The following is a 10497-nucleotide window of genomic DNA, read 5'->3' on the forward strand; positions in this document are numbered from 1 at the left end:
GAGTCTTTGGGTGATGAATCTATCCCTCCAGCACGTCCTATTAATAGCCGTGTCGAGGTTAAAGTCTCCCGCCCTTGTGGCTCTGACGGATCTAGATTTTTTGAGGTGAAGCATATTCATCAAATCTGGGTTTGACATGGCCTTGTATGTTAGGCAAAGGTCACCTCGAGCGGTAAGCGACTGAATAGAGCTGGAGTTCTTTCAGTCGGGCAGCATAGGACAGATGTTTGAGACCCTTTATCCTTTTGGTGAGGAACTTTTGTGGCCTCTCCAGCTGCTGCAAGTGTCGGGTCAGATACATTCCGAATGGGGCATTGTACTCAAATCATTGGTCTGAGTGATGAGTATAGGGAGACTATGACCTCCCTTGATCTAGATGAGAATCCCTTCATGATAAGGTGGGCAATGTAGAAGGTCTTCCTAACTACTTTAGCTACATGGGTGTCGAATGACAGACTACTATCAACCTGGGTCCCCAGGTCCCTGATAACTTCTTCTGTACTCAGTGGATTGCCACCTATTTGGTAGCTAGGGGTAACCTTGTTTTTCCCGAAGGGTATGACTATGCATTTTTTGGCATTTAACTTTAGGCCATGGCTCTGGCACCAGTTATCCGTTTCTGTGAGACCCTTCTGAAGGATATCTGTGTCAGATGTGTTTTCTACTATGGCGCCCAGTTTGCAGTCATCTGCAAACTTTGTCAGCCATAACCCTCCTGTGTTTGCTTGTACTTAGGAAAAGTAGATGCCAAACAAGAGTGGGCCCAGGACTGAGCCCTGTGGTACACCACTTGTGACAGGCTTTGAGTCTGACATGGCGCCAGCAACTCTGACCCTGTGGGTTCTGTCACTCAGCCAGTTTGCAACCCATCTTGTGATGTATGGGTTAACATTTAAGCTGATGAGTTTTTCAATGATACCAGAGTGGGGTATTGTATCAAAGGCCTTCGCCAGATCGAGGTAGGCTGTATGGACTACCTTTCCCTCATCAATGGCTTTGGTGACTGTTTCGAAAGTCAACCAAGTTTAGAAGGCATGATCTGCCTTTGACAAAGCCAAACTGGGATGGATCCAAAGTCTGCAAATTCCCTATGTCTTTATTTATGAGGTCCATTATGATCCTCTCCATGGCTTTGCAGATAAGGCTTGTCAAGCTAATGGGCCGGTAATTTCCAGGGTCGGTGGAGGCACCGCCTTTGTGAAGTGGGACCACAGTTGCAGTGCGCCACTCCTGGGCGTATCCAGAGGTAAGACTATGATTAAACAGCTGTCCTAGCTGTGGGTTTAATTCCTCGTTGAGTTCGTGGAGCACACAGCCGGGGACACCATCAGGTCCCATGGATGCTGTGTTTTTGCATTGGAGAGCACCGTTCTCACTTGGACGTTGGATATGTTTGGGGGCTGCAATCGCTTGGTATAGATATCTCTCCTTTTGGGGGGGGAGAAGTTTGCACTGAACCTGTCAGCCAGTATGTTGGCAATGTCTGTAGGATCAGTAATCTTCACATCATTTTGAACTAGTTCTGAGCATATCTGGGAGTTTCCTCCCAGGTTTCTAACATAGCTAAAGAAGGCCTTATGATTGTCTTTTGAGTCTTTAGCTATTTTTCTCTCAAAATTTGCTTTGGATGATTTTATGAGAGCTCTTAGTTTTTACTTAGTGATCAAGGGTGTCTTACCTTTAAGGATTTTGCTCTATCTTGTAGTAGCTTCCTCCTTTTGTTGTAGAGTTTGTTTATGGCTGGGGTCCACCAGAGTGGACGCTTGCCTTTGGTACAAAGAGTCTTTGTTTTGCTTGGGATTGCCTTATCCATGCAGTCCTGCAGGTGCTGGTAGAAGGCATTTGTAAGTGATTCAGCGGCTTGAGTACTGTTTTCCGTCGGCTCGGGGGCCTTAAAGGAGACCACACTAGTCTTTAGAAGTGTGAAGTCGGCTTCGAGAAGTTCTTTACTGTGGTCTTTTTATTTCAGGTGGGGGTGGGATGAGGACCTCCAGCGAGATTAGTTGTGATCTGATCTCACCAGTGAGGGGTATACTTCGGTGTTGAACATTGTGCTCCCATGTTCGTGATGATGAGATCAAGTATGTTTTCTCCTCTTGTGGGGATGGTGACTAGTTGTTCCATGGCATTTGAGTTTATGAATTCCAGGAACTTTTGGGCTAGGGTGTTTGGGCTTGAGTAGTGTTCCCAGTCTATATTAGGGTAATTGAAGTCACCTAGTATGATGGTGTTTGGTGATACATTTATCCCCTCTAGTGTTTTCAGGAAGGCCATGTGAGGTTCCTGAGTTTGTGAGGGTGGCCTGTAACATGCTACAATTTGCAGAGCAGTCCTGCCTATGGTTAATTGCACCTGGATGGTCTCCGATGCATCGTGCGTTGCCACCAGTCTTGAGGTGTGGGTGTCTTTGAATATGGATACCCCCCCTCCTTTCTTGGTATTGTCCAGATTTTGGGGCCGGAACGCATGATAAGAGGTAAAACCTGATAGTGCTGGGGTGCTCTCAGGAGCCTTGAACCAGGTACGCATCATTGAGATCCTCCTGACAATGTATTGGATCAAGTTATTTTATGATGACTTTCTTAGACATCAGGTTTATTGGAAAAAGCAGTATTTGATTCAAGTTGGGGGTGTCTATCTCTGGGCAGGCTCCACAGAGAATGTTTTCTCGGAAAAAGCAGTATTTGATTCAAGTTGGGGATGTCTATCTCTGGGCAGGCTCCACAGAGAATGTTTTCTCTAAATCCTATTCAGCCCTTGAAGATTCCTCCAACTGGGTGAAGTCACAGGAAAACGTACATGTAGGATCCAACTCGCCCCCTCCCCAAACGCACACAAAAACACAGCCCTGACATTTCTTGCTACATTCTGCGTACATGTGATATAACTTCACAGGTTATAAAATGTTTATGCAAGCATTTTCCATGCGGAGATTTTGACTATTTTAATTGCACCTTTTCCCAAAATACATTAAAACTTCAAATTTCTCCTTGGAAGATTTTAACCCCCATCACTCCCTTCATATCAGTTTGCTTAATATCAGAATCTAATTCCAATCTGTGCACAGAACATGTAACTACTATTCTCTCTCTAAACGCATCTTTCTCTGGTTAAAGGTTTTTCTTTGCCCATTTTATTAATCCCTCATGTTTAATCTGTAATGCCCCCCCCCTTAGATTGTATAGTCCCTGATCTACTCCCCTTTCTGTCCCTTTCTCATTTGATGGTAGGAACAGTTTTTCTCCAGATTACTTAATTCTCTATACCTCTTTCTCTGAAAAGTACTCTGTCCTATTGGTAGGACTTACTAAAAGCAAGACACACTTTGTGTTACAAAATGGTGGTAAATTCCAGGACTAATTTTATAGTAAAGTTGTCTTTTGATATGTTTGTGTACCAAGCTAAGGTTTTAGGGTTGTGCGTTTTGTAATCACGAGTGGAATTTGTATTTTGAAATTATTGTACCTGAAAATGTTGGTCTGATGTGTGTAAAATTGTGTATGTGTATATAGAAATCTAGTAAGATTTCTAGGGATTTTATTTAACCTTTGTTGACCAGAAAAGTCCAACTTGGAATGAAGCCAATTTTCAGTGAAGGCCCAGGGAGGAATGCTGTAGATGCTGGTCTTTGTAATGTGGGGGGGGGGGGGGGGAGAACCAGAGCACCCGGAGGAAAACCACACAAACGCAGGGAGGACTTGCAGACTCTGCACAGAAGGCACTCCAGCCAAGAATCTAACTGGAGAACCTCTTGCTGTGAGGAGACAATGCAACGGCTGCACCGTCCTGTGTATATATAGATGTGTATAATCTCTCTAGATCTGTAAATAGATATCTAGTTCTGTATACATTTGCATGTAGGGGAAGCAAGCCTCCACACGGTTTTCCCCTCTGCAAATGTTCGGCACAACACTGCACTGGGTGACTTTTTCCACCTTGTAGCAAGCCAGAGCTGCCAAAACCCCATCCCCAGATGGGCAAGCTGACCATAACCACTTAAGCTCATCCTTCCTCTACAGCTTTTGCTGGCATCCCACACACTAGTGCAACTCTGATCACCTGCTTAATTTTTTGAATATTTTGAAGTGTATGGGGCTGAAGTATGCATTAATTATACAACTTTGAAATGTATCTATCTTATTTTTAGTATTGAAGAGTGTGATGCAGATGCAGCCCAGATGAAAGCTCCTCCACCAGTTAAGGTAAGAATAACAAAAGTTAAACACTCAAATTGTATTGGTATATCGAAGTCTGTCCTGTGTGTCATCCGCAATACACAAGTATGTTTTGCAGAAATTGCAAGGGTTTTGCTTATAAGGCTTCTGGTTTTCATTTGTATGTGAACTTATTCAACAGTGTTTTAAGTGTTTGGTAGATACACCATCGTCGAGCCCTCTGGCATGTAAAATGCTGCTACAGCTACCTGGTTTGTACTTTACATTTACTGCACTGATATGGGGGGAAGTGTGCAAGTTTTATCTGCATATGTGGTCTGTATTGTAGTAGTCATGCTAAGTTTGGTCGCACTGTTGTCTCCGAAGCTAATTTTATCACTCATTGGATCTGAAACATCCAGACTCCTTTTGCATGAATTTTACATTCTGGTTGGATGTCAAATCTTTCTTTGTGATGTGGCTTAATTTTAGAGGGTAAAAATGAAGAGCAGTTGTAGGATATTAAAGCGTCTTGCCTTTACATTAGTATTTAAGGCCACATTTTTGGATGATTAGGGTGGTACCTCACATGAGGGCTTCACTCTTCCCTACCCTAGCTGCCCTACTAGTTAAGGGATGGTTGCACTGAGGGCAAAGTGGTAAGGGCACAAGTTGTTGCCAGTGGGGTGGTATTGCAGTACCTGTATTCAGAAGTATTGATACTTTAATTGCAGTCAAGGCTGAAGTACTTGGGTGATTATAGGGACAAGCCGTTTGTAGCAAGCAGTTTCTTTTGCTCATCTTAGAATTGAGGGGATTCAGATTGGGGAACTAAAGCAGATGCTAGATGAGGTAGCTACGGCTCTGCTTATTAAATGCAAGAGGGTAGCAAGTCATGGTGTGGGTGAAGCTATTGTGAAGATTTAATTTTAAAAGCAGCAAGAAAATGAAAATTGTGTTGCATCTAACTGGTACACCATCCCCCACTCTGGAATCCTAGGTAAACTTACTAAGCTGGGCATTAATCCCTGTGTCACTCGATGGGTTGCCAACTGGCTTACTGACGAAACCCACACTGTAAAAGTGGCAGACTCAAAATCCCAGCTCTAGACAAGTGGAGTACCTCAGGATTCAGTCCTGGGACCGCTCTTGTTTGGCATCTACTTCTCTGAAGTACAGGCTAGCACTAAGGGACTCTGGCTAACAAAGTTTGCAGATGATTGCAAACTGGGAACCTATATTGAATCCCCAAATGATGTGGATATTCTACAAAATGGCCTTACAGAAACAGATGTTTGCTGCCAGAGCCATGGGCTCAAGCTCAATGCCAAGAAAGGTATAGTTATCCCCTTTGGGAAAAACCATGTACCCATGAATTACCACATAAATGAGAGTACACTAAACACCAAAAGTGTGATAAGGGACTTAAGGATACAAGTGGATGGTGGTTTCACGTTCGATAACTACATCGCCACAACAGTCAGGAAATCCTATGTGGCACACCACCTAATCATTAAGGGCTTTTCATCCAGAAAAAAGGTCATTGTCCCACTGTACTCATCCCTCATTAGATCTATTAGGCCACAAATACCTTGCTAAAAGAATTACAAGCCTAAAGCAGATGCCCTATGCTGACTGTCTTTATATATAATATATATATATATATATATATATATATATATATATATATATATATATATATATATATATAAAAACTCCAGCTAAACTCTGTTGCATATCGCCTGCGCAGAGGCAATCCTCTGCTTAACATACAAGGCCATGTCAAACCTAGAGCTGTTGGACATGCTACACTTGAAGAAATACCAATCCCTCAACCACACGTTCCAGGGATCTAAACCTGGTCATCACAATGAACAAAACATGCTTGGAGAGTTGGGTTCCTGACACAGACTCCCCATACTCTGGAATAGACTGCCCATACATGTCAAGCTGAGCACCACTTTGTGGCCCTCTTCAAAATGAACCTTGACGATTTGGATGGGAGATGGACGTGATCCCTGGGGTGAATTTCCTATCACCCTGTTAAGGGACCAGGGAAGTAATGGCCAGGGAATTGTGATGGCTAGGCTTGTATAGGCCCTAGGGCCAATAGCCTAGTACCAACCTATAAAGCTATTTATTGCAGATTTATGATAAATCTTAGTTTCAGACAATATGCACTCTTGATGGGAATGTTGCTCTTTACCCTTAGGTAAGTATTAGGCTAGCTGCACTTGTGGGCCATTTTAAGCCTAGCCAGTTTCCCTTGGAAGGCGACTATCGAGCCACGTACCCTGTCCGTGGTAAACGCCTTAAAACATGCCAATCCCAAGCACTCCCTAATGTGGATTCAAACTCTGCACTGCTTGTGCTATTAACACAATGAGGCAGTGAGTGAAGTCTAACAAACTTACTGAGTGTGCCATACTGGACAGATTTTCAGAATGTGTAGATCTTTGCCTCATTTTTGGTCTGTTCATAAAATTGTGGATTTCTGGCAAATTCGTGGCAAATCATTAGACTAATAGAACACGTTTTGCATTAGCATGAATTTTTTGAAGGGTATAAAGTCAAACTCAAATGTCTGTCACTTTCTATCAACTTAAGTTTTGTAAGAGCAATTTTTAAAAATTGTCCCTATTGGGTCTCACTTTTATTTATGGCTTTGTCCAGATTGAGAGGTATGGGTGGTTGTGGAGCTAATGTTCCCACATTAACAGAAAACTAGCTAGGCTTACCTTGTAACTGTACCGCTTGTGGCAGAATGATCAGATGTTTAGTCTTTATAGCTGCAGCCAAATAGACTAAAAATCGTAAATTACCATATCACCAAAAGTAGTTCAAACTTCTGCATATCTTTGCAACTTAAAGCTGTGCGATTAATGCAAGGGAGGTTAAAGGTTTAATGTGAAGCCTCAAAAATGTGCGAGTTTGTTGCATATCAGGGGTTCTCATGTTCCAGATGTAGCAGATAAGTTATTTTTAATCCTGGCAGGGTTAAACCAGATACTTGGAAAGCAGTGCTTAATGGAGCGGTCAACAGATAAATCTATGAAATGATCGTGTTTGAGTGAAACCTGCTGAATGGGAATAAAGGGTGCTGTAATGGTTTAACCATGATTTATGTTGAAAGGGTCAAACCAGATGCGAGTGAGTGTGCACACACCCATACCCACTGCATGCTGTCTTTTGGCTTTGCAGAGCTAATGTAGTGGTACTGCATACTTAAGTTGGTGACCTGCAGAAGATATGCGTACATGCAAGACTGTCCTTGTATTCAAGTACCTGTTGTAAATTCAGCTTATGACCATTAGCAAAGAGTAAAACATGAATGGATGAAATAAACTTTGCATCACTCTGCGTTCTACAGCACTTTCACCTCACACAGTAGCAGCATGCTTATAAGGGACTTTTAAGGCACTTATGCAGTGGATGTACAGTGCATATCTTTCAACTGTCTGATTTTTGCCAATAGTCCCTGGTTGCCTCTTTGTTGTGTCTCCACGTAGTGTGTAAATCTTCAGTGATTTGTTAGAAAAATCAGCTAATGCCAGAAAGTTTATTTGTGTTGAGAAAATGGATGTTGACTGAAACCTGTTGAATTGAAGTTTTTCAGAACTTGTACCTGATTTTTTGGGCTTTTGTATCCCCATAATTTTTGCCTTTATCCTTGATTCTTGAGAATTTTACACAGTGCCATGTCCCTCCACTTAAGATGTAAGGAGCATTTTTATTTGCAACAAACATGTAAGGGGAGTATTTACTACAATATATTATCAATTGTAGCTATCCTGTGAGTTTCAATGGGCTTCGGAGTAAGATCGAATACATGTGCAAGTTGAGGGATATGATATGTCCACATGAAATTAAGTTTCCGCACCTTCCTGGATAAGATTACTTCCGATCCCTCATTTTGCATGCTGGAGTTTCCCGGTTTGGATAGTTGCATCCTGTGAGAAAAGTACTAAAGTTGCAGTTGTCCTGATAAGCTAGGAAACATTTTAGGACCAACTTTTTCATTAAAAGTTGGTACATGCACCTTAAAATGACAAAATAGAACTAGGCGCAACTGCAGCTTTTAATGGTGTTAGTAAATTCAAAACGAGTTTCTTTCAATTTTTTTATTTTCCAAATGTTTAACAGTACAATCATCAATAAACAAGCATTATATACACTATATAAAATTGACCTGAACAAAGGAGGAAAAATTAATGTAAGAAATTAACAAATTTCTAATCAAAGTATAAAGTTACATATTAATTATTTAGGGTTAATTTGTAATGCCTCAATGTTTGTCTTTCGGCTTTTCCCAGTTAGGAGTCACCACAGCGGAACTCCGGTCTGCTAATGATTGGCAGTTGTGTTTTTTTATGGTATCGAGTTGCCAACCCGATGCCCAACCTTCAGTGAAGGCACGCCCATTCAACGCATGTCTTTCGAACGCCCACTCGACCGTGGGCAGGACATGCAGACTCAACACAAGGCACTCCAACCCAAGAATCGAATGGGAGAACCTTTTGCCGTGAGGCAACAGTGCTACCACTGCACCACCGCGGAAGTAATGTCTCTAAGAGTTAAAAATTTTTCCCAAGGATTGTTTCACCGTGTTATAGGTGAAATTCTTGATTCCTTCACATTTATTTCTAATGTTACGGTTGCTTCCATCAATCTCAAGAATTCTTCCAGGGTAGGGTCTTGTGAAGACTTCCACTTTTTAGTTATGCATTTCCTTGCCTCAGCTAGTATGGACCAAAGTAGGTATAGGTCTTTAATTCCAATAGTATCATTAATATTTAAGAGGACTAAAGATTTGGTTAAAATAAGAGTATCTGAATATAGCTTGGAGAATTTCTTTCAAGAATTTTTTTATACTAATGCAATCAAAAAATGAGACCAATCAGCTTTACCGTTTAAAGAACATCTCCAACAAAGGGATTTATAAAAGTGAATTGAATTTGGCTAGTTTATTAGGTGTAATGCCCTCTGAAAATATTTCCATGTAAATATTTTCCATACTTGTAAATTAAATGGTAAGCTAACAGAACATAAGATTTTTTACTCAATTGATTAGTGTGACCTCTTTTTGCTATGAAATTCCAATATCTTGCATTAGGGTTAGTTTTATGTTATCAATATTTTGTATAATTTTGAATTAGATTTGTCCAATTATAATTGTAAAAACTTTTGATACTTATCAAATTTGGACTAGTTTTATAAGGAGAAATCTTAATTTTACTATTAAGATCCTTTAACATATGATGTGCTTTGTAGTATCAACCAATCTGCTGATGGAATGTCGTATTTATTCTGAATTTGTTGAATGTCTAATACTACTTGATTCTCTATACAGTGTTGCCAACAAGTGAAGTTTTACCCTCCCATGTAGTTAAAATCACATACAATTTTATTGAAGAAATTCTTTGTAGAGCTAAAGGGTATTATCAAGTCTAGCCAAATCTTAACATTGTGTGTGTGTGTGTGTGTGAATCTTCTGAATAAATTGTAAATATTTATACAATTTAAGTTTGTTGGTTTTGTTGTTATATTGAATATTAAGTCAATGTGCCACATCCTATTTTGTTAATATACACATTTTTAATTTTATTTTCATTTAGAAAGTGTACAGTATTTTCCATGCTGAAGAATAATTACCATCTATCCAATTAATGGTTCTAAATATAAAACATTTTTTCTTGATTGAGCATGTTCCTTGTCCAACAGAATCTCATGTTTCAAACCTTTTCCCTCATTTTAGTCTGTAAAATGTAAGATTTCTGGTAAATTGTTTGCAGTCACTAAATATTAACATACTTGCATTTCAGATTTCATGTACTTTAGTGTTTATCACAGTAAGTGGCGGTCTTGGGAGGTCTGGTCAGGATAGATGTGAAGTACCCAATCACTGGCATGGTAGTTTTGCGAGTGGTATTGCCATTACCCAGTACTTGGAGCCATAGCCAATAATTCAAGCAGAAAACCTTTTGGTGTGGAGTCTGCGTGCCCTTGCTGCTCCTGTGTAGGTTTTTATTCAGGTGCTCTGGTTTCTATCTACACCCCAAAGACATGCATAGGGAAATTGGTGTTCCCCCAGTTTGTAAATGAGCATGCTGTGTGTGTTCACACAGGTATGTTATCATATGCATGCACATATGCCCATTTATAGTACATACATAACTCTCTCCTGTATATCATTAAAATGTATATCTGAGTATCTAGACCCTTCATCACCAGCCATACAAGAGGATTTTCCCCACATGCTGCTTTGGGGGAGGGTACCTTCAACATCTGCCCTGGCTTTAAGTACAAGACAGTGTGCTCAAAGTTGCCATAGCTTATTTGGAAC

At 40.7% G+C, this 10497-nt stretch overlaps 1 protein-coding gene across 1 annotated transcript in view; it reads left to right on the forward strand.

Annotated features, from left to right (window-relative positions):
• DNMT1 (DNA methyltransferase 1) overlaps nucleotides 1-10497 on the forward strand; it is an 862083-nt gene that overhangs the window by 174997 nt on the left and 676589 nt on the right. Inside the window, exon 8 of the mRNA XM_044084674.1 lies at nucleotides 4148-4202. Within this exon, the coding sequence (XP_043940609.1) occupies nucleotides 4148-4202 (55 nt within the window). The remainder of the gene's footprint in view (nucleotides 1-4147; nucleotides 4203-10497) is intronic.

Source organism: Protopterus annectens, chromosome 9.part0 (genome assembly GCF_019279795.1).
Source record: "Protopterus annectens isolate FY-2018-M chromosome 9.part0, PAN1.0, whole genome shotgun sequence".
In the NCBI taxonomy this organism is placed as follows: domain Eukaryota; kingdom Metazoa; phylum Chordata; order Ceratodontiformes; family Protopteridae; genus Protopterus; species Protopterus annectens.